This window comes from Anarhichas minor, unplaced genomic scaffold (assembly GCF_050575085.1).
Source record: "Anarhichas minor isolate MPS153535 unplaced genomic scaffold, ASM5057508v1 ptg000011l, whole genome shotgun sequence".
Lineage (NCBI taxonomy): Eukaryota > Metazoa > Chordata > Actinopteri > Perciformes > Anarhichadidae > Anarhichas > Anarhichas minor.
The window spans coordinates 12,548,336-12,574,018 of NW_027466457.1; the positions used below are offsets into that span (position 1 = coordinate 12,548,336).

The window sequence follows — 25,683 nt, forward strand, 5'->3', positions numbered from 1 at the left end:
AAGAGTGGGTGGTTAGAGGTGGTACAAGTGAGAGAAGTGACAGAGGAAAAGAAATGCAAAAGGGCAGAAGGGGGGTGAGCAGGAGGGACACGGTAGTAGAGAGAGAAATACGAGGGACAGGCGGTTAAAGAGAGGAATACTGAGAGATAAGGAGGAAAAACAAGCCTACCTCAAATCCACTAATGACTCAAAGTTTTTAGGCAAACGCGGTGCAGCAGCAGCGCGGGGAGGCAGACTGAAACGTTTTCCCCTGCTTCATCCCTGAGAGTGTGTGCCCGGTGCCAACAGGCAGGCTCAGCGCTCCCACCAACACTGGAGACTTCTCACTGAGAGCTCTGCCTCCTACAGCCTGATGCTCTGATTAAAACACAAGTGTGTGTGTAGTGTACTGAGTATATAGCCGGTGAGAGAGACACTAAGTGAGAGAGAGACAGAGAGACAGAGAGCGAGAGAGAGAGAGACAGAGGCAGAGAGAGAGAGAGACAGAGAGCGAGAGACAGAGGCAGAGAGAGAGAGAGACAGAGAGACAGAGAGAGAGAGAGAGAGAGACAGAGAGTGAGAGAGAGAGAGACAGAGGCAGAGAGAGAGAGAGAGAGACAGAGAGCGAGAGAGAGAGAGACAGAGAGACAGAGAGTGAGAGAGAGAGAGACAGAGGCAGAGAGAGAGAGAGAGAGACAGAGAGACAGAGAGTGAGAGAGAGAGAGACAGAGGCAGAGAGAGAGAGAGAGACAGAGAGACAGAGAGACAGAGAGTGAGAGAGACAGAGGCAGAGAGAGAGAGAGAGAGACAGAGAGAGAGACAGAGAGACAGAGAGTGAGAGAGAGAGAGACAGAGGCAGAGAGAGAGAGAGAGAGAGACAGAGAGCGAGAGAGAGAGAGACAGAGGCAGAGAGAGAGAGAGAGACAGACTGAGACAGAGAGCGGAGGCAAATCTGTTCTCTTTTTTTCAAATGTGACACGTAAAGTAGCCCAGATAGAAGAGGAAACCTCAAGCGGACATCACACTGTACTGTGTGTTACTGTGCTCATTAGCAGCATGTAGAGGAGTAGAATCAGGCTGCGGGCAGCTCATCATGCGTCATCCAGGGAGCGTTTAACACATTCACAATATATCGGTCCACAGAGCCAGTGTGCAGTCTGAGCTTTTCACACACACACACACACACACACACACACACACACACACACACACACACACACACACACACACACACACACACACACACACACACACACACACACACACACACACACACACACACACACACACACACACACACACACACAGTTTGCACATACCCTTGTAAAAAAAAAAGTGCAACATCGACATATAAACACAAACAAACACTTAGTCTCTGATGAATCCCTTAAGAAGAAACACACACCGTTTTAAGCTCACAATTATATAAGCAAACACAACACAGTGAAGCACCTCCGCAATGCATCTGCTCCAAAATAAAGCCTCACTCCCAATCACTGCCTACCACTTTGTGCTTCTATTTCCTCTCACTCACCACTTGATCACAGCAACATCCTTTCCCCGCACACAGAGAGCTTCATGTTGAAGTGGCCAGCGATGTTTGACAGCTGAGCCTACCTCTTACAGCCTGCTCGTAATGTGCTCATCGCTCCACCACCTGTAATACTGATCTGCTGACAACATCTACTGATGAAACGGGGACTGTCAGAGAGGAACTTTGTCATCGTGGTGTTGAATACAAAGCACAGAGTGGATTTGGGCCTCCTTGATATTTGATGTAGATATTTGATGTATTTCTTTCTATGTCTGTTGTCATGAGCCGCTGAGACAAAAAGCTTCAGGAATTAAGCAACAACAATGGTCTCTCTTGCCATTTGGATTTATTGCTTTCAAAAAGAAAGAAAAAAATATCTGCGCACCGCTGTCTCTCTTCCAAATCTTTATTTTTAACCACTCGAAACACTGTTCTTCAAAAAACCAAAAGGGTGTTTGAAGCAGCTCATCGTGTCCATGTAGTATACGGGACGCATTGAGAGTGAGACTCAGTCTGTAGCTTTTACCTTACAGCAGATAAAACCGTTATTTCTACACCAATCTTTAGCTTCAAATGAGGTCACAGACACGTAGCCACAATGAATCAGGGATAGATCCATAACCATGAGGCTCACATGCATATTCATGGTTTCCTTTGAAAGGTAGGAAGCTAAAGAATATTAATCTAATGTGAGGAAACATATTTATATTACCATTTCAGAGTTAATAAAGATGCAATAAAGGAAAAAATAAGAGTTGTATGGCTGTTCTCTCAAAATGAGGTTCTTTCTCATACTGTGAGCCAGATATCTCCACTTCAGTAGCACTTAGCACTCAGTTTCATTCCTATCTATATTCTGAAGGGTTTTGGAGTTTGTTCATTCATAGCCTGATTTATGGCACATAAAGGAGCAATGAAAAGAAATATCCAGAAACTCCCTCTGTAAAAACCTTTGACTCTCCTTTGTCCAATGTTCAGATTTCTCATTTGGAAATGTATGCAAAGAAATTACACAATATTTGTTTCATTAAAGATAACTTTTAGATTTGTTTACTACGAGCAGAGGAGGAATCTGAAAATGAGTTAATTGCCTGCTGGTGAATAATTCAGGCTGCAGAGGTGCCACAGAGACTTTCATGCCTTTTTCAAAATGGACTTGAACATCGAGACGTCAGATTAGACAATTAGGGATAATTAGAGAACAAAGATATCATAATAATTAGTCTCAGATATAATATACAGGTAAAAGCTTTTATGACACTAATAGCAGCTCTGTGTCGTGCAATTCATACTATTGTAATGTGGTTCTTAGTGCAGCCCAAACGCATCTCATCTCAAATATGTTTTTCAGAAACAAAACAATAGAAAGAGACAAAAGCAATAAGCCAGAGAAGATAACAAAGAGTAGCTGATAGATGGAAACATGAGGGTTTCTGTTGAATCATGTGAGTGAGCGATCCACTCTGTACACTTACAAACATCCCCAAAAAAAGAAGAGCAAATGGCCCCGATGAGAATGGGCCCAACAGAGACACAAGCAGCCCCACAAAACAGGAGAACCAACCTCAGGGCAAAAAGTTTCTACCTCAAGCGGAAATAACATAATTAGAGTTATTCTAGATTCAGAGTTACAAGCTGCGTTCATGTGACAAGATGTGTCAAGAGTTAGAGCTCCAGCTGTTTAACATGGAATTAATTATGACTCGTCACGTGAGGAGGTGTGCTGATGCTGAAGGAAAGTCAAACTTTGTGAACTGAAGATACTGAGGACTGACAGATTGTGGTTCTGTCAATCCACTGACTCCAGGTACCGTTACAGCAATGCTCAACACAACCTCCACACTGAGACTTATTTGACGCTTTTTTTTGGTTCAAAAAATAAAAATATGTTTTAAGTTTTATAAAATTCCATTCATTATAAAAAAAACATATGCAAATTTGAAAAATACACCATTTGCAGACTTCTTTTTTTCTACTCTGAGGGATTGTGGCGCACCATCAGCAGCTTATTTGCATGTTTCTCTTCACCTATTTTCATGAAGTATATTTTGAGCTAAAAGAGAACATTAAATAACTTTCCTTCTGTCTTTTGCAGAAGGAAACTGACATATTTTAACATAAGCATAACAACATAAAATCTAGGTGAAAATCAGTTAATGCATAAAGTAATGGCAGTTATAGCGTACTGTCACTTTGTGGTGAGTGGATTAACAGAAAACCAATGCTACGCAAAAGAAACATCATTGAACAATGAAAGCTTGCAGACTTTGTGGCATCACCACGTGTTGGTCTTTCTGTTTCATGTACATGCTTTCAGCTTCATGATACAAAAGTCGAAGGCCAACACATCGTCTCGCATGCGTCGTTCTTACCCAGGTTGGTGTACGTGGCGCTGCAGTGGCTGGAGGCGGGAGAGTGGGAGCGGTGGGAGCGACTCCCGTCCTCCTCTGGCTCTCCGAGGCTGGCGCTGCCCTCGCTTGCCGAGGCTGGTGGGGCAACCTGGCTGGCATGGCCCCCCTCCCCAAACACCAGCCCCAGATTCACTTTGGCAGGCAGGGAGGCGACACTGGGCAGCTCCCGATCCCTGGCATTGCTGGCGCTGACTGGTACCTGGCTGCAGATGACAAGAGAGAGGCATGGCTCGTACGGTTATGAAAATGTGAAATACTGGCTGCATTAAGTCTGATTAAATTAGCATTGTTTTCTTTTCTCCCTTTTGTTTGTTATCTACGGTAATATTGTTGAGTTGGTTGATTATTCTGTTGGTGGTGGTGGTGTTCAATTCTGCATGAAAATCTCTGCAAAACAAGTCGTAAAAAGAACCGGATGATGATGATAGCGAGCTCCGTTGCTGAGACGGCAGTGTTTATAGTAATAAACAAGCTGCTATTGATAAGGGCTTCAGTCTGTCATCTTTCATTTTGTCTATGACAGATAACTGTATCTAACATCACAGGATATGAAGAAAACACATAAAACAATGCTTTTTTTTGTCTGGGCAGTTGTTTTTTCCAAGCTTTCTGCATCTCTTTGTCGGCTCATTTCTTTCTTCTCAGCAAGGGATGAATTAGAGTTACAGTTGTAAAGCGTGGGGCTCTTGAAGCCCGGTGTACTTTATATGCAACTACACATACGTTGCCTGAGGGAAAGGGTAAGAAAGCGACAAAGCAGGTCACAATGGTGTGTGAGAATGTGTTTTGAAGATCCCTCTGTGACGGCGGGGGTCTATGGTTTGAGGTGTTTGATGAGGTGAGATGAATTTCATCTACCACGGCAGATTGATCAAAAGGTGCGATGATGAGGTGACAGACTTAAATGTGATTATTAGCCGTCTTTAAAGAAAGAAAAATCAGATACAGAACAAAGTTGCAGGAGTGTATTAAGGCATTCTGCAGCATACAAGATAGACTAAAAAATAAAAATAAATTGATCTCCTTGTCTGCTGACTGATATATTTAAAGTGCAGTGACATTGATGTGAACTGTAACTTCATGTGAGCAGTAAGGAGTGCGGCGTTAGGAAACACGACGTCTGTCGTCTTGATGATCTGTTGCGTTTTATGTGTTTTAACGCTGCTCTCACAGAGATGAATAGATAATGTTCCCGATAACGGCGGCCATATACTTTATAACGTACCGACACTGGTCTAGCTGAGCACTAGAAATCTAGGTCATGGCTTACAGTTACTCAGAGTGTGTTGAGATCGCACAGTGACTCCAATCACAGTGTGAAGGCTCTAAGGGATGCTCTGACGAGACGTGTCCTACACTGTAGCTCGTTGCTTCCAGCGACGCAAGTTGAACGGGTGATCCGCCACATACGGTGTGTGTCGTCGTCAGGAAGTGACAGGACCACAATTGCACACGTGGGCCTGTGTGCGTCACCATATCATCGCGCTGCCAGTAAAAATGTTTGACACGTCTGAAGTGGTCGGAAACCAGTTTGAATTGTAACGGTGCCATGTGAAGTTTTTGAACCGAGCACATCTTATATGTAACATGTAACACTAAAACTCTTTCTTAAAATAATTAAGAAATGGCCCTTTCAAATGTAGCAAGTCTTGTCTGTCAAATGTAGACCCAAGTTTTGAGATTGCTGATGGTTATATGAAACTTTCTACATCTGTTTTTTTGGTATCATAATGTCAATATTCAATTAACTAGCTGATGTACTTTCATCCCGTCCTAACACAAACATTGGCTGCTCTAGAGCTGCTAAGTAACCAACAGCATTATGTCAAATTCTTACACAGCCGTTCATCTCAAAACACTTAACACGCAATAACACCGACAATGTGCTATGCAGAATGCAAACTAATGTATTACGGCATCTGGATGAAGCAGGGAGTGAAGGACAAGTGCAGCTGCACAAAAATAAGAAAAGCTAAAAAACTAAAAATCACATTTTGTTCAACAAAGCCGTTGCTTTTAATTAAAGTTAACAACAACATCAAGTCACAATCAGATTTGTTTTTTTTCAGTCACCTGGGCATCTGTGTGTTGCTGCTCTGTGCCGATTGAACCTCAACAGCTGGTGTTTCATGGAGAGCCACCTGGGATCAGTCGTTCTGATCACAGTAAATAAGATACCCAAAGCAACCTGGTTACTGCCCTGTGATCTGATAACAGATCAGCCGTGGCCTTTAAAAGTGACCTGAAACTACATCCTCGGGCCACCTGGGTTGTGACCACCCAGGTCGGGTGACATTCTAAACTACTGTATTTGAACCCTGATTGTAATACACAAAGCACCTGTGGCTGGCCCCCCTGCCACCTGCTCTAAATGTCAGATGTTGTTGTGGTGGCATATTGTTCACGGTTCTGGCACTGCTGTTTTAATCTTCTTTATCTATTTATCTTCTCTGTCCTTATGCTAAATAATAAAGGAAATATATAAAAATGAGCTCAAAGTAAAACACAAAAAGGTAAAAGTTCACAAAAAGTTCACAGAGCTGGTGCCACAGCCGCAGGTGATGTCGTGGGTGAGGCAGATGCCAGTAATGTTTGTATTAGCCTGAACCAGATGTGTCATTTCCTTTGACTATTGTTAATATGATTAATGATTTATGTGATCATGTGCAAAAGTCCCTACTAAGAAGAAGTATATGCAGCTCAGGTGATGACGTCCACCTGAGTGTTTTGGGCCTCAAGAAAACATTTTTACAGCGTCTTGAGCACATGTAAGAAGAACAAAAGAAAAACAATAAGCTGGCCAGTTATTCCACTCAGTTACAAAGAGTGTGAAAGTGCTGAAACTGACGCTGGCACAGTTGGGCTTAGAATACAGATGTTTTTAAGGTTTAAGTTCCACGATTAAACTCGGCAAAATCTAATATCATTAGCATGTCCTCCAGACACAATGGAAGCTAATCTAAAAACAATTGCTATTACACCGCCGTTTTGGAGACAAGCATTTCATACGAAAGCGTTTTTGCAATATTTTCAAAGAAAACACCGAGCTGCCCATGTGTCTGTCTCCACCCCGGGGCTCTGTGTCTGAGGAAAACACCACAGCTGACATGTTTATGATCCGCCTTTGTAGCCCAAAAGTCCTCTGTGTCTCTTTTAAAGAGGGCCGATCAATAGCCTCTGAGATGCCACAGTGCATTACTTTTGCACTTGCCAACAGCAGACAGTGGATATAAAAGGCCCATCATGCTGTTGTGATCCGACTAGAAGACAAAGAGTAAGTAAACTGTGAAAAGATGGCGGCGTAAAGAAGGAGTAAAATTGCAAATAAAACCGCGTATACTGTAATAAAGTGTACTATAATAGATGCAGAAAAATTTACATAAAAAATGTGCCAGTGGCCTGACTTGTACATGTTTCCTCTTTTATTCTTCCCTATACTGTCTACACGAACAGGTGTCAGAACATAGTTCTGGTTTTAACTAACTGAACATATTGTACACAAGGGTACAAGTAATATAAGTCCTACTGAAAACCAAACCATTAATAGATCACAGTCTACAAAACTACACAAGAGAGCATTAAACCACAAAGAGGACAATTCCCAGAACATAATCCTGTTTGAACAACACACCTTGAGAGGCCCTTGACACAATGAATACCTTTATGGCTGCTACAAGTTTCAATGTCAGGACCTGACTTGTTCAGACAGTGTGAAGCTGCCCCAGTGCATTTCACTGTTTCACAGACCTCAAATCAACAATCTCTGATCCACAACACAGTCCAGGTAATCTCAAAAAGCCTCCCCTCCCTACTGAGTCAACAGGGCTTTGAATGGCCTAAATGGTCACAGCTAATCACAGCAGTGAATGAAAGCAAAGGGTTTCAGGTCTTACCCACTGTACTGGCTCACACAGCTTCCCATCTAGAACCCTTGAATACGAGGCAAAGCTGAATTCACATTCTAGGTAGAGCTGGAATTCCAGGACGGCCGGTTGCGAAGAGTCAAAAAGTATTTCCCTGCATGTGTTCTTTCCTCGTTCTCCCTCTTTCAATGCTTTTACCTGCCTACGGTAACGTGTTTTAGTGCTGCAGAGCACGCCCACCCTAAGCCAATAAAATGGCTTCTAGTCAAAAAAAAAAAAAAAAAACATTGTTAACTCCTCATCTGCCAATCAAAACAAAAAGGTCTGCAGAATGACCCGTGTGACCTGTTCATGACGTGAAATCACTGACCTGCCGGTCGGTTTACCCAGAGACAAGTCAGGTTTTTAAGAAGTCCTTTTCTGCTCTACAACATACATTTGCATATTTGTTTCACATGGAGACGTACAATACCACGATATGTCTGCAAAGGAGGTTAATGCCAGCATGTGGGACTCAAAATGTGTTATGGTGACATATTTTCAACAGCAAGGATTAACTAATAAATAGCTCATTTTAGAAACGGCTTTGGTTGCACACACACATTTTTCAAAAATACTTTAAAGCTCCAATACTTTGCAGAAGCACAAAAAACAAAACAAATCTATACAACCTTCTTTAAAACTGGAGGGACTGCAGGTAATAACAATCAGACTAGCTACTACAGAACGTTTCCCTGTGAGACACAAATACATTCTTTCTACAGCCTTTGATTTTGTCACATCTTCTTTCACACCGACACAGCAAGCTCACGCACGGCGGGCGAGGTTTAGCTATTTTCTGTTTATGGGTCAACTCAAAACCATGTGCCAATACCTGAGTTAAACATCAGACAGACAGGTAAGTAACACCGCTACCTTAATGAGTTAATCATTAAATGGGATAGTGAAGGCTGTAAACAGCAGGGTCACAAAGGAAGAGACGGGTGTTCAGATAAGGCACACTAGACCAAAGTTGAGCTGCTGTAAAGTGTGATGTATTACACCTGGTCTGCTGTAAGTGTGACTTTGCATTGACTTATATTATTGTGGCTAGACAGTATGTGAATGTGTTGTGTAGAATACTGCAGAAACTAATCATAGTAAGTGTCAACGTTGTTGGCAGCATATAAGTAAATTCATGTTTTTACAGATGTTTGGTATTTTTCAGTCCTAATTGCTTATTATAAACAGGAGACGTATTTAGTTTGAGGAATATTGTATTAGTTCATCTTCACTGCTGACATCACTCTGGGGACAAATAAATAAATAATGAGTAAGCCATCATCCTCTGTGTGAAGTGAGTTCTACATACAGTACTCCATCATAGAGCCAGTTTCAGCATGGCGTTACCGAGACAGCGCAGACTTGATTCTTGTGCCACTTGTTATAAAGTATGAGAAGAGACGGGAACTGGATGACTTGTGCTGAAACTTTCGGAGCAGAGGAGAAGCAGGGAAGCTGTAAAGGAGACAGAATGGGGACGAGTTGCTGACAGGATGGAGGAGAGAAATACTGGAGAGTTCACAGTGCTCCGGGCTCAAAGGAGAGACATGTGGCGTGGAAGAGGAGCAGAAATCACACCAAATGGAGACAGTGATGGTGGCAAGACAACCGACTTGAAAACAAATCAGAAGATATGGATGATATATCGGTGGCAGAAAAACAAAGAGTAGACAGAGGAAGGTGGAAGTCAAAATGTGACGGATCAGGTGAGAAGATGAACATCTGAACAAGTTGATCATGAGCTAAACGGTATGGAGGTGTGATGAATGCTGAGCAAACAATTCCACAGCGCTATTCCTACTAATCAGTGGCTGTGGGATGCATCGTGTGAAACACACTGGGAGCTAGATGACACTCTCCCGTTACATCGCCCAAAATACACCAAAGTCCAAATGCTGCACAGTGTCTGGCTTCAGTTAGTCTTCTGTGTCGATTACAAAGTGAACGGGAGTGTGCTTTCTCTCACTCAGAAAATAACATGACACCCCAGGACCAGATAGTAAGGAAATACTGGAGAGCTTGAGTTAAGAGCAGCCGACTTTCTAACAGTAAATGCTTTCCTGTGACAAAAGAACCTTTTCTTTTAGTAGTTACTAATAGTCAGTTTGCATCATATATTTGGATTTCTTTGGGTGGGGAACACATGCATGTACAGAATGTTACACACACTGAAAACACAGCACAGGTTTGATGAGATTTATTAGGAAATTACTATTTACTATTAGCCAGGTACATTAGGAGGAGTCAGACGATTCATTATTGAATCACATCCTGTAGAACTTGGGATAAGTTTTCCTAAATTTAAAGTAAAAAGGCAGATCTTTTTTTAACCCTACTAGACTTCATTGATCCAATCATGTACATGGTATCTTAAGTTTGAATGTATCTTTCTGCGGTCAACAAACAGTAAGCTTGTAAATATTGTGCTAAAACAACGATGGAGTGTGCATTATCCAACTTGCTGTCTAAGTGATTAGTACTGCACATATATTATCAGTACTTTCACTCCACAGCTTTCCTGATGAATGAGGGTTTGTTTTGGCCATCGCAGCATCCATTTGACTGATCGCTATCTTTGAGCATATCTCGGCACTTAGCTTAATTTCTAATGCATAAACAAGTCACGTTCAGCAGAAAAAAAAGCTTATAATTATGGACAGAAAATAAAGTGTTTCTGGCACATCTGGGTTATCTGGCACCATTAGTTACACCGCAGGAAACTTACCCCGAGAAATGAACACTAAGGGCAACAGCAGGTCAGTGACAAATAATGAACTTATTATGCAAGAATACAGCAACTGCACTGCCAAGCAGACCGATGGCTGTGAGTTACTGTGTGTGTGTGTGATAGAGAGAGACTGAGGCTTTGAGGGGCTAAAGGGAATATGCCATCTAAAGCAGTGATTAATAGACTAAAGGTGGATCCAACTGCTGTTGGATGGCTTGTAACACACTGTGGGGTCCCATTCTGAAGGGAGACCTGCTGAGCACAGAGCATGCTGTTCAGGTAATAGATGGCATTAAGGAGGAGACCACATAGGCGTGTCCATGCAGTCGGCGAGCAGACATGCCAAATTAAGATCAAACACCTCTAGAATCTGTGATGAGCGATCTGTATGACAGTGGGAGAAGCATCCATAGCACTCTGGAGGAGCAGCTAGCAAAGGTTGAGCATCTTGATTATAAGCTGGGGGCCATGAGTGCTCTGAAGGGAATGCATGTGGGTGATGGCAATACGGGCATTGCATGTGAAATAATTCATTAGCTCAGTGAGAGGTGATGAAGGAAGAGCAAGCGTGGACTTTGACAGATTACCCAAAATTCCACTGCAGGCTTTAAAGACAAAGATATATTGAATGTAAAAGCAATATTCATCAGCTCAAAGTATCGTTTACCTTTTACAAATCCCTGTTAAAGTGTTTTCTGGTGGAAAAACTTCCCCTTGAAGGTCAGTTGAGGCATAACTGTCTCGGTCTACAGGTCTTTTCTACTTTATGTACTTTATGCCCGAGTGCGTGCGTACCTAGCAAATAATAAGATGCCAATTTTTGATCCTCATTAACCCTTACTAATACAAAGGGACATATGCACCTTGCCCTTGTTAATTCTTGGTTTGGGTTTATCTGGGAGTCCTCTGCAATAGGTGTTTAGTTTAGTATCTTTTGTGTTTTTTCACAGTATTCTCATGTTTAACATATTACCAACTGGGGACTTTGAATTGCTACCGTTACAAGCTTTACTCTGGTCATGGGGTATCTTTCAATACAGTGGCATCAGACATTAAAACTTTGGACAATCTTGGACAAGTACCTGAAATCCTTGCTGATGAGATGAAGAGATGTTGGCCCGGGGCTCAGAGGTCCAGATTCCTTGCTCTCATCAGGTGGCAGCAGTGCATTTTCTCTGCACTCCTCTACTCTTAGTTCTCCTTCTCCGTCACCAGGGGTGCTGCCGCTTTCTGGTTTGTAGGTGAAGACGATGGTTGGTTTCTGTGTGGGATCCTCTGGCTTGGCCTCGGTGAACCAATGATGCTGTTGGATGGGTGGCGGTGGAAGCATGTGAATGACGGTTCCGTCAAGCCCAACAAGCTTGCCTTTGTCCTTCTCTCTCTCCGCCCTCTCTCTCTGCTCATCCTCATCTTTCCGCCGACGGAAAAAGCTCTTAAAGGAGATCCAGCGTTTGGGTTTAGAGCTTTCCGTTGAAAGACGTCTCCCCTCTCCACCTGGACTTGCTTCACCTTCACTTGGTCGTACAGGAGAACTGGAGGCAGAACTCTTGGTCCAGTTGCCAAAATGTCTCTGGATGATGTTAGAAGCGTGGTATGGGGAAGATGTAGATCTAGGAGGGGGGAAGGGGGCATTGGGTTCTGACCGGGGGCTGGAGAGTGGGACGGCAGCAGAGGCACTCTGGGATTTCGACAAAACTTTGGAGGGCGTGTCCTTTTTGGGTTTGGAAAGACAGCTGTCAGTTGCGGAAAAGAGAGACTTGGGCCGGGTGAGAGTCTCCTTCATGGCATCAGGTGGGAGGGCGTAAAGCTCCTCAGAGCTGTTATCATTGACTTGTATTGAGGGCGACTCTGGAGGAGACTGTGGAGGCTGGATGGAGGCAACAATTTGTAAAAGCACAGCACTGGCCTCCTCCCTATGGCATGCCACGGTCCCAGAGGACAAAGCTAAGTCTGTATTGTCATCTTTACTGCAAGTGGCGTCTTCACTTGTCTTGCAAGTGTGTGCAACAGCATTGGCAGTAGGGCTGGTTTTAGGTAGGTTTGCATTAATGGCAAGAATGGAATTTATTGATGTAGTGGGAGAGAGGGCTCCAACTGTAGAGCTCATCACAGTGTTGGTCACAGTTCTAGAGTCTGTAGTGGTTCGAAGATGTAAGTTTGGTGCTCTTGACACTGCCTCAGGTGGAGCTTTTGTCTCTTCAGAAGAGGCTCTCTCTGATGTGCCTCTACCAGAGATGGTTTTCTCGGTTGAGGAGGACTGGACACTCTCAGAGGACCCAATCTCTTCATAAGTATGGCTTGTTACCCGACTGCCTACCCCTTTTGGCTGTGGCAGTTCCCCACTGAGTCCCAAGAAGCTCTTGTACACAGCTAGGTTGTCATATGCACTTGGATTGATAACAATAGGTACCTTAACAGCATTCTTGGAGCTGCGGGCATAGGCTGGTTCATCTCGAATTATAATGGGAAAAGGAGGCATGCCTGCATTATTGAAACTGTTAAACTTGATCTCTGATAAGTTGGAAGATTTCACAGGTACAGTTCGGGAGGAAGACAGCCCAGCAATGGGAGAAGTGGGAGCTGACTTGTGGCTGAGGTGTTGAGTAGGGATGGAGGGGCAAGGATTACTCCCAACCCCTAGATCCATTTTAGGTATCTTTTGGCGAGGACTTGTGCTTGATGTCCACACCTCTTGGTAGCGTATGTTCCCTGATTTCTTACGGTAGGTACCTGGCATTGCTACAGATGTGGGTGATGTTGGCATCACAGGAGAAGAAGGAGAGAGAGGGGAGGTTGGAGACAGTGGCTTACCTAAAGGTGAGCTACAAAACGATGTAGGGCTGCAAGGCTTTGACAGGATTTTGGGTTTTGGAGTAGAGTCTAGATTCTGTTCGTCTTTGTTGGCCATGGATGCTGACACGTCCACCACGGTGTAAGGCTTACAGATCAGGGATTTTTCCAAATTCACTATACGGTACGGTTTAGCCTGCTCCTCTGTGGGACTAAAACTGATTGTGACAGGTTGACCTGGAAGTGCCTGGGGCATTGGCGTGCCTTCTCTGCCATCCTGCTCTTCTAATCTAATGGCCAGGACAGCCTTGTGTGTTTCAGTTACCTTGAGTGGACTCAGAGCTCTGTGGACGGGCTCCTTTTTGGGGGGGGAAGTGCAGACGACAGGTGCCTTAGAAGATGTGGGAGAATGCAAGCCATTTCGAAGAGTAAAGGGGGCACCGCTCCCACTGCTCGAAGTTGTTTGAGAATCTTCTGGTCGCGATGACGAGGATTCCGGAGAAGTGGTGGACTCTGAATTTGATAGGAAACCACTGCCTTGCATGTCATGGGGTCCATAAGGAAGAAGAGCTCCATTGGAGTCCATGGAGGGGTATCCATTCAAGATCTCATCATAGCTATCGTCATAGTCCACTGCACAAATCCGCTGCAGTGAGCGGTTGCGAAGTGGCACGGTATTCCACTTTTTCCCTGCAGCAAAGGGCACCGGAGACATTGTGGCGGCACGGAAATTTGAAAACCGTGGCTGGCCTCGCATTCGGATCTCCATGGCTAGTAACTCTTCATCACTTTCATCCCAGCTTTCATGTTCATCATCATCCCTTTCAGTGTCTTCGTCCTCATCCTCCTCTTCACTGGAAAACTCGGGGTAGCAAAAGCGACCACCTTCTGTGCTGATGACCTCAGAGCTATCGCTGAGTGATACACGTTTTTGAGTAGTACCGCCGCCACCACAAGTGATGCTTCCCATGGCAAGACAGCTTGACGCTGGAAGGCCTCTTTCCAATGACCGTCGGTATGAACTACTGATTCTTCCCCAAAACAAATCCTTGGACCCGGAAAGGGGTGTGGTGCTAGGGCCAGGGCCTAACCCTGCAATTTCTTTGAGGACATCTGTAAGTCCACTGTTGTTATTTCCACTCGGGGTCCTTGGGCTAAGTTGTCTATAACCTTTAATCTCCTCACTGCCATCTTCTCCTTCGTTGTTGTTGCTGGGCCCACCAAGCCTCTTACAGTTCAGTCCATTCCGATTCCAGACGGTGAAGGCTGATGTTATGCCCTGTTCCAAAACATTTGGCGGCCGTTGCAGGTTCCCATCTGAATCCAGTCCTGCAGACGAGCAGGGCAGCATCATAGTGGGCTTAACAGCTATGGTTGGCTTCTTAGCCACAGGTGGACGGAAGTGTCCTGAGCGGGCAGACCCACTGCCGGCCCTCTGGGAGTTGATGGTAAGATTAGTGTTTGCTCTCGCCCCGGCAGGGGGTGGATTCTGTTGCTGAATTGTTGGGGACCTCTGCTCAGAAGGAGGCTTCCCTTTACTACTCTGAGCCAGACAGTGCAAACTCTTGGGTTTAAAGCAGTTCTTGCACTCGCCTGGTTTCCACACGTGTTCGGTGAAGGTGCTGCAGGCGGACATGGCTGCTGGTCCGGTGAGTCAGTGGACAGGAAACCCCTCCATGAAGCTACGGGCTAGAGGAAGTGACTGTAGTGCAACAATGATGAACACTATTCAAGCCTCAAATGTGGGGGGTACTGCACCTGAAAAGGAGAACAGGAGAAAAAGGTATAAATGAATTTAAGTTTTCTTCAATTAAACATTTATTTGATATATATTTGGCACAAATACATCATCTAAACTAACTGCACAGAGTAGTTAGAAACTACGTTAACCAAAAGATTGACCCAAACTATCCCAGATCCCACTATACAATGAATACACTTTCACACACAGAGCTGAATTGAAGTAAAGAGGATACATTGGGGCAGAAAGAGGCACATAAACTAAGTGAGAGAGAGAATGAATTAGGAAGGTAGTGCTACATTTTCACCATTAGGTGGCAAACTTCCTCTACATAGCAGCCTGTCTATCCAGCGGGGCAGTCATCTGTCTCTCCCTACACCCTCAACTGGACCGGTAAGAATTGAAAAAGCAAAGGGGCAGACAGGAAGAGGATTAAGAGAGCTTATTTCTGAATCGCTGTCCTGTGTTGTTGTTGGCCGTTTCAGCCGGGCTTAGGTGAGATAAAGGTGCTGATACTACACATTGAATCAAACACTTAATGTCCTAAATCCTATGAACTAGATCAATTACATGGAAAATGGAAATCAGAAGTGCTTCAGCTGAATTCACATGCACTGAAGTCTGACAGGTGGCAGTCAAGTCTGAATGTAGATTAGTTACATATTCTGTGTTTTCTGTTTTCCAACAAACTAGACTTGAAATTCAACAAGTGGGAGAAGTGTTTGTGGGTACTTGGTCCTCTAAAAGTGGGGGTCTATGTATTTAAATGGATTCAATTTCTACACCCTTCACATTAGATGTGAATGTAAACAACCTTGAATCTGAAAGTTGGCACAAAGTAAGTTATTAAATCTAAAGAGCACGAGTATATTGCTAAAAAACAACCAAACAAATATGTCACTCTCCTTCTACTGTACTACATATTGGCAATAAGCCATCAATAATCACATGTGTGGATATTTCAAAAATGGTTCCAAATGGCAACTAAAATAAAAGGTTTAAAAATTCACACCATTCAGTCTTTGCAAGATAACAAAGACTGACATTTTAAAACTTGAGCACAAGCATGGCATCAGGTTATCGGCACCAGCACAGTCAGTCATATCAGACACATCCTGTTTTCTTCTGCCGCCACGTCCCACAGCCTTTAGTTATTACACAGTGAAAAAGTATTCAATTAGACTACCAACACTTTGGATGAAATGTCTGGGTGCACCACTTATTTGCTGTATCAATCCATTTATAATAAGTGCCATGTTGCTTAAATAACCAGTTCAAATGAAGTTGTTACACAAAAGTCTGTTTGATATCACTCTTGAATCTGTATGTTACATAAGCTGGTACTGTTTCCACATTATTTCTACAACTGAAGCCCTGCTCTGGGCAGTTTAAGGAGAGTACACGGAAGAAAGTGAGGTCAGTTAATGGCATACAGGAAACAAAACTAATAAAAAAGCCATTAAACATTACAGAATAGAAGTAAAACACAATTTGGTTCTTTTGAGATAATCCCCTTTGCCCTGAAGCGCGTCAACATTAGCAGCATAGTTTGGTCTGATCATAAAGTCTCATCTTACTGTGGTTGTTGCTGTTGTCTTGTTGAAATTGTGTTATTACAGTGATTCTATTGTCGGTCTAATGCCCAATCAGTCATACCGATGCAGTCGAAACCAGTTAACTGACATTTCAGTTCTCAATTTGTTTCAGTTCATTCATAAATGTTATTCAACCACAGCCCATGAAACTCACTCAAAACATGAGGTGAGATTCAAATGCATGGCTGACATTTAAATTGAATATATTTCGGCCTCTAGATTTTGCAGATACAAGGTTTAAAGATGAAAGATTTGTATTGAGCGATTGATCGTTCCCTCTAGACCTCAAGACTATAGTTGTCTGCTGTACAAACCAAAAGAGAGAAAACACACACAGCTCATCCTAAAGGAAAGGGACAGGCAAGATATTACAGGCTTGCAACTGCTATTGACTATTCTCCCGGCTGCTGGAAGAAATCGGCTTTTCTTCCATGGAGATATATCAATAGTTTAGAGCTCCTTCCTGTAGCCAGGAAACCTGATTAAGTGATATTTGCTGAAGCGGTATTTCATCTACTGGCTGGGGTGAGATAGCTCATTCAGCTCTGTTTGACATGTGAAGGATTATTATGCAGCACTTGAATACAGTATTGAATCTGAGGAGATAAACCGTGCACATACTGTAGTGTGAGATATCTCAGAGAGATGAACTTTTAGATATTGTTTGACTTTGGATGATGATAAATCAAATAAATAATGGCCGCACAAACATTGCCCAATGAATCCTTAAAGAGTGGAGCATACAATAACTGGAAAAAATCAATAAGCGTATACAACCCTGGCCCTCCATCTCTTCCATTCTGCTATAATTCAAGAATGTGTGTCGTTTCATGGGTGACCCAAACCTTCACTTCATCAAATGAAGCTGGGACAATGCTTCACTGTGGAGCTGATATCGACGGGGGCTCCTCGCATCCATCTAACAAGGTCATAGGTGTCACATCCTGCACGGAAGGATGTTACCATGAAAACGCCCCAAACCTGCCCGGGGCCAGACACAATGAAGCAGGAACTCCTGAATCAAACTTTGCTGACCGAGCCGCGATGGGCAGGGGGGGGGGGGGGGGGGGGGGGGATTTATCCTGTTACACCGCAAAGGCCGCGTTCTGACAGGAAACAAAGGCTGTAATTCAAACAATATCATCCAAAAAGCTGCCGGATGGACGTGACACGTATGCACTGTTTCTGTGGCAGACTTTCAAAAGCACAGCCCAAAACAAATAAAATAAAGAATTACTTTGTGTAATTACAGTAAGTTTGTTGCTCCCCCGGATGGAACTAAAGCAGTACTTTGCTCATTTACAACAGCACCCAGAATCCTTTTCTCTCATGCTCTTGTCCTCCTTGAAACACGACGGGACACACTTTGTTTTGCACAGCTGTAATCCAGCTGTTGTACAAGTATTTTTCATGAGAAGGCATGAAACAAGTGCAATTAACATGGATTCCAATATCTTTTTGCACATTGAGACAAAGCTGAATTTGCTTTTAGGAGATCGACACCAGACATTATTTCTTCCCTGACAGACAGCAAGATAAAGATACTTTGTTCAAACGGGCTAGATGGAAGTATGACTAGCATCTCCCTTGCTGCGTTCTAATAAGATAATTCAGTTTTCCACGCTTTTGTGTTTCTGAGAATCAAGAAATATCCCATGTGTGTCACGTCATCGCCTCTTTTCCACCAACAGAAACCCTCAGTAGAAAGGATGTGACAGCATATTTTACTTTTCCCTCAGCCACCATTAAAATTCCGTCGTTGTCTTGAATTCATTTTTTCCTTCCCTCTACAGTCGGGGGCTGATATGACACTCCCCTCTAACAGCCAGAAGAACATTCTTCTGTTTTAGTTCATCATTAAGCCGAAAGGCAAATATTAGTGCCATGTTGTTACTGACGAGAGCGCCCGTCGCTTTATCTAGAGTGACAGTTGTGCCTCGAGGACACCAACCGTCCCATCTGCCCAACAATCCTTCCCGAAATCATGAAGTCCAGTATTTTCAGTTCACACAGCTCACATCATTAAAATATGATAACTCCAGATGCCACACACAGAGAGAGAGAGAGAGAGTGGGGAAACCTCCGTCTTATGTAACCGTCTTTGGTTGAACATGAAAATGATTCTATCCGCCGTTAAACTCGTTGCAATTCAAGTGTTCCTACTCGTGCCCATCAGCCAAACAATGGACTGCTATGTTTGTGTTCCCTTCATTATGTAACAGATATTACGCAACACAATAGAAATGGGATGAATTACAATACAGCATATCTGTTTGACTACAAAACGCTCCACAACACAAAGAAACACACACACACACACACACACACACACACACACACACACACACACACACACACACACACACACACACAATTTGTGTCTTCCTTAGGTGGGATTGTTCTAGAATATGGTCTGTATAATAGACGGTGTGTTATTGATCCAGTCTTTGCGTGTGTCCACAGTGCGACTCTGCAACATATTTGATTGGAGAGATATGAAGCGGCACTAAGATGCAGACAATTATTGGAAAACGCGGTGCAGTCGGACATATTTTCTCTCTTCCTGCAGGTTTCTGCCTCTTCTTTTCCTCCAGATGTTTTCTGACTTCACCGTCAAAACCTCAGTGAAACCTATTTTATGGAGTTACAGCTAACCACCTCTAATATTGGACAGAAAAAGTGATTCTATATTGCATATTATTTCCTAAAAAGTTTAGAAATACAAAAAACTAACAAATGCCGGCTATAACTCGTCTCCACTGATGAAACATTGGTATTGATGTCTGCTTAGTTATTCTCCTCAGTCTTGTTTCTGTTTATCACTGCCGTGCCTGTCATGCATATTTGATGAGGCCGAGGCATTAGTGTCGATGATTGAAATGGATCCCTGAGGCATAAAGACTGATGACTGTCTGAGCTGAAGGAACGCCTGCTCTCCGTCAAACGTGTAATTGTATTCTGTTGAATGAGATTTAGAAAGATAAAAAGTACACGATCAACGCAACGCAGAGCCATCTGTTTCCTGAGCAGGAGTCCGAGACACTGGACACGCTGGTAGCAGTGAGTTTGTGTTTAAGTTGCGCTTCCATTGTTGCGTTTGCGGGCCATTTAATAAAGTAATAATGATGAGGCCCGGGCATGGAGCCTGAATCGGTACTGTGTGTGTGTGTGTGTGTGTGTGTGTATGTGTGTGCACGAGCCAATCATAAGAAGAGCTCAAGCCTAGTGTATTTGTTCACTCTGCTCAGCGCTGCGTCCCATTGCGCTACACTTATTTTGTTTAGTAAATGATCATTTTCATGCGTCAGGACACTGCTCTCTTCTTTGCAGATTACACTGTCAGAATCCATCTGGACCCAGACGCTACAGCCTCCATCATATAATTGTATTAAGTCTGTTGGGGACCAGAAGTTTAGATCACCTGCCAGTTCCAATGAAGATCAGAGACACACTGATGACCAATTTCGATTTTCCATGTACAATACATGGAAAATTCATTTTTTGGGGGATAATTCTATGTAATAATGGTGAAAGACATTGGGTGAATTGCTCCCAAAAATACACAACTGTACCAGCGGAACCCAAATGCATCTTACTTACTGCCTCCTGATGGCTGAATGTGGTCAATATTTATATGTACTTTCAGAAGATATGTGTCTGAGACAAACTTGTGGATGATTAACGTACCAAAATCCTACAAATGAGTGGGAAGCTTTTTCAATCACTTTCATTTTACTGTACAAACTTTGGTCTACACTGCATGTTTCTGTTAGAGACTAAAACACATGTTTTAAAATATTACTCACATATCTGAATCTTACGATCACTGAATTACACAAGTGATAGCCCGGGTAGACTTCGGTCGTCTATTGCCTGTGTTGAATTTGTGACTGGCATTATGAAAAGCCTGCTCAGCATTTTTAAAGATGATTTTAAGATGGTCCACAGCTGGAGTTTTGATTCTACATCTAGTGCTTCCATGTAGCTGTTGTGTGCCGTGTCATGTCCCCTGTGGTGTGTCAACAGGTCGCCTGCAGCATGAGTGAGAGGAGGAATAATTATGTTTTAACACTCAGCAGACATGAGCAGTGAGGCTCTAAATACAAGGACCACACAGGGAGTTGAGTGTGAATGAGTGTGGACGAGGCAGCCTGAGGTTCTCCCGTTGAGAAGCAAGTCAATGATCTCTGATACATTTGGAGGGTTATTATTGTGTGCATTTGACCTGAATAGCATTGGACAAAACGTTTGTAGCTGCTGACAGGATAGACACACCGACATGCACATTAACACTTTCTGGAGCGAGTAGCTGTAAAAGGTGAAAGGTCAGGTCACAGATGCCTCACTGCAGAGGCTGCACTCATTATCCTGCTGTTACACTCAGCTGACCTCCAGTCTGTCTCTCCTCTCAAGCTATTGTCTTTCTTCCTACTCCATTCTCCCTCTTCCAAAATGTGTCTTTGTTCTCTCTCTCTCTCTCTCTCTCTCTCTCTCTCTCTCTCTCTCTCTCTCTCTCTCTCTCTCTCTCTCTCTCTCTCTCTCTCTCTCTCTCTCTCTCTCTCTCTCTCTCTCTCTCTCTCTCTCTCTCTCTCTCTCTCTCTCTCTCTCTCTCTCTCTCTCTCTCTCTCTCTCTCTCTCTCCCTCTCCTGAAATATGTAAGTCCGCTTCCCTTCTGTCCGTCTTTGCCTCAAACAGAACTGACTGTCACACTTACATTTTGAGAATCACCACCACCAAACACCAAACAGGAAAGTGACCACACACAAACAATTAATAAAACTCTACTGAGCCCTGACCAGCAAACACACACTCTGAGACACATTTTCACTGCACTAGTTACTGAAAGAAAAACACTTACATATTGTGAACACAAAAAAAATGCCTCGACTTCAAAATCCATTGCTCGATTTGTAACTTTTGTATGCTATTCCATGAAGAATGGCAGGTAGTTGACAAAATAAATACAGAAAATAATATCAAGTCTTAAATAATGAATGGGAGTAAGAATACTGCAGCCTGTTTGTCCATTAGGACACCGACAGTACTACCATATCACATAAATCTGTCCAGACAAACACACATAAATCAAATACAAATAAATACCGTGAATCATATATTTGTCCATATTTCCACTCAGTAAGCACTCAGCTGCTTCTATCCACACTCGAGCAAGACGCTGAACGCCGAACTACTCCCGATGGTTAGGACAGGATGTTGCTGGGTAGCTTCCTGTGATTGCAAAGTGCTTTGGATGAATGCAGTTCAGTCCATCCATAAGTTGTAATGATGCTCGAACAGCTCCCATTGCCACTTTGGCATAAACATGCATTAAGTTGGTCTGATGCACCAGCATTTCATGCACAAGCAACGATGTCATTTAAAGCACACTTATCTCAACTGTGATTTGACTATATTGAGGAATTTTTTACTGATTTAATTATGGATCCAACTGGTTATTTTCATTACTGATCAATCTGACAATTTCTTTCTTTATGAATCGATTCAGTGTTTAATGCCCGTCACACTTTCAGAGCCCAATGTGACACATTCAGATTATTTTATGTGGCCAACAGTCTAAAACAGAAGAAATTTTAAATCTTGTCAATCAATAATTGTCAATCGAATAATAATTCCATCTATAGGTTTAATTAATCCATATGTTAAAAACAACGTTCCCATGAGCATTCCCATCTGTGCTGTCAGAGATTCTGATTGGTGGGGGTCGGCCACAAGAAGATGTAAAAAAATCTCACGGCTGTATGAAGGCAACTGAGGCTGCTGGCATATGCCGAGCGTGCAAAAACACACACAACACACACGTATTCACACAGATTGCCTCCATGCATGAGTCAATCCCATATTCCCACTAAAATGCTGGAAAGCCAGTGGTGCCAGTTGTGGCTTTCTCTCAGTGACAGCGATCTGAAAACAACAAACCAGTCGCACGGATGACAAACACCACACAGACCAACAAAAGATCTGCCTCATTAAAAACAAAGACAGTCACATATGATGGGGAATCCAGAACTGGCCTCTTGTCGTTTTCTTTCCATCTGCTCCTGGTTTGATAGCAGCAAACGCGGTCTGGTGAAGGGCCAGATGAGATGCTGCCTGGTGCCACTACCGCCGAGACACGAGCCCCGTGGGACTGCCGAGTGAGACCCGGACTTGAACGAGGATGAGAATAACTTCTGAGGATAGAACTTTATACACTGAAAGCTACCCCGGTGAGACTAATGCATAAAACATGTCCCTCTGCGCGTGACTAAAAATGCAGAAATAGTTCAAGAAATCAATTTAGCACGCAGTGAACCGCAGTGATTTTAGCAATACGGAGAACGTTATCACTGTGCAATAGGAGAAGAGATGAGGAAGACACCCTCTCAGTCTGATTACCTCTTCTCCGTTTAACACAGGCGGCAACCTCCGGTTCTGGTAAGTGAACCCAATGTAGAAGTGTCTTAAACTTGCACTCTCTCTAATGGCCAGCAGGGGGCGACTCCTCTGGTTGCAAAAAGAAGTCAGATTGTATAGAAGTCTATGAGAAAATGACTCTACTTCTCTCTTGATTTATTCCCCCAGTAAACATTGTGAACATGAGTTTATGGTCTCAATCGCTAGTTCCAAGTCTTCTTCAATACAGCATGATGTTCATTTAGTAAATGATGGTCTGAATTAGAGTAAAACAGACCATAAAGTAGATACAGAATCTTTTAATTGTATCCAAACCCATTTAACGGTAGTCAGATATGTGTAATGTTATTTAAACACCAAGTGTCTTAGCTCTATTTTCCAGTGTTGCACAGCTGTTACACAAAGGGAAGTATTTCAATATTAAAGGCCTATTTTTTTAACTCCCACACCTCTAACACTCTTTCATCGTACACACCTGAGGCCTCCCTCATCACTTCCCAAATCAGTTATAGCTCAGTGAGCCGATATGCCAGAGAAGTGCTCACTCTGAGGGAAATAAAGCGCTCGAGACAGACTGTGAGAATGTCACTGTGCATTTAGCAGCCAGATAAGAGGTCCACCACCCTGACCTCATCTCTGCTGCCCCCCCCCCCCACCCCCCACCATTTCCACCTGGGTAGATTGATCCTGACTCAGGCACACCGTCTGGCTGATGGAGAGAAGGGGAATCGATGACGGTGACTCTAGGTGTGTGTCAGTGTGTGCTTGTGTGTGAGTGGTGGGAGCATGTGACTGCCGGAGACACGGTGAGAGAATGTATGCAAACAGTGTCTAGATGTGAGCTGTTTGAACAGCAGTTCAACCCCCGGTGTTTGACTTGAACATGCCCACTTCACAAACTCAGAAGATGCATTCAAACCCATAGTATTACCCAGTAGAAGCAGTATGAGTCTACTACTGCTACTACTCTTTGACACATGCTCTCAAGTAGAGATGTTCTGAAACCATTTTTCTATCCTTCCCAAACTCCCGAGTACTGATCCGATACCAGTGTTTTAAAAATAAAAACATAGGCTATTATTCCACCACTTTATACTACTTACCCTGTATTGATGTGATATGATTACTATTGTTGTGTCCTGGCTCAGGTTAAGCCCTTTGTACAACATGAACAAATACATAAAGGGAATGAAGGCCATAGAACTTTCTTCTATCTAGTTCGACAGATTTTCCAGAGTAAAATATTGTAAATAACACTCTCCGCTAGCGGCTGAACTGTAACAAGCATGTGCAACTCTAGAGGGCAAAAAAACAACCTAATTTCTGTCATGCATTAATGGCTGGAGCACCCCCCCCCCACACACACACACACACACACACCTCTCCTGGGCTTGAAGTACGAGTGCCATTTCATTGAGTATTTAACAGCTGTTTAGATTATTACGGGGAGTTAATCACATGCACACAGATATTTGTTCCCTCGTCATGTGTATGGAGCATCTATATAAAACGGTGACGATACACTTGACTAAAGAATGTGGATTCATTGTTCAGTCACTCTTGTGATGTACAGAATCTCTACAAGGTGAACTTCACACCGTTTTTGTCATCCGTATACAAAGCATGTTGGTTCCTGGTGACATTTAAAGGACAACATTCACACAGGGGACAAGCTATTGGGCAGAATATGACGCGCTCAGACGTGCAGCGCCGGTGAATCACGGAGAGACTGTGAAAACACTGACCACTGAAAAGAAAAGAAAAGAGAGATGGAGAGAGTGAGATGGATAAAAGGTGGAGCGTCAAAGCCACAGACGGGAAAGCTCCCGTTCAGATCAGGTTCTACCACACTCACGTCTCCACAGAGAGGCAATGCTTGTCCCCCGAGAGACGTCAGTGTGCTGAGGACAGGAGCTCGTTTCCCACCCAGAGCACGTTCATGGCGAGGGAGTGCAGCTCGCTGAGCCTGGTACATAATAGTGGAATAACTGAGGCTGAAAGCTGAAGCCAGGAGGAGATGGGATATGGGATTTTCAGAGGGCTTGGATGATAAGACAGCCGTGGCAGTGGGACAGACAGGAGCAGAAAGAGGTGGAGAGAGAGAGAGAGAGAGAGAGAGAGAGGTGCACTGTGTTTGTTAAGGCAAAAGTAAGCCAGTGTTCGTCACTGCAAGTTCTTTAAAGAAGAAGCCATTTATTGTTACAGTATTATATCAAAGCTTTTAAGATGCTAGGAGCAAAATGGGCCAATAACCACACACACACACACTGTGTGACTTTTTACCACGCTTAATGCTATGGAACATGCATGATATCTATGTTCAGTTAGTTTAGCTGCTCACACCTGAGTGTAAATAATGCAGAGCTGTTTGAGTGAGTTATAAGAGATCATTCCAGATGATCATGTCCTTAACGTTTGCTCAGTCCCATCCGTTATTGATGAAACAACATTGATGATGTTGTTGTTTTTTTCATTTCACTGGAGTACATTCTCTCCTTGCAGGACCAAAAAATGTTAGTGAAAAAGTTAAAACCAAGTGCAGATTAGCCTAAGGTTGGTGGTTCGATCCCCAGTGTCCTCCAGTGT

General features: G+C 43.4%; 1 protein-coding gene across 1 annotated transcript in view; it reads right to left on the reverse strand.

Annotated features, from left to right (window-relative positions):
• The window catches only part of peak1 (pseudopodium-enriched atypical kinase 1), a 46,034-nt gene that overhangs the window by 10,188 nt on the left and 10,163 nt on the right, over window positions 1-25,683 (reverse strand). Inside the window, exons 2-3 of the mRNA XM_076089469.1 lie at window positions 11,640-15,105; window positions 3,886-4,127 (exon numbers count right to left, since the gene is read on the reverse strand). Coding sequence (XP_075945584.1) covers window positions 3,886-4,127; window positions 11,640-14,983 — 3,586 coding nt within the window. The 5' untranslated portion in view covers window positions 14,984-15,105. The remainder of the gene's footprint in view (window positions 1-3,885; window positions 4,128-11,639; window positions 15,106-25,683) is intronic.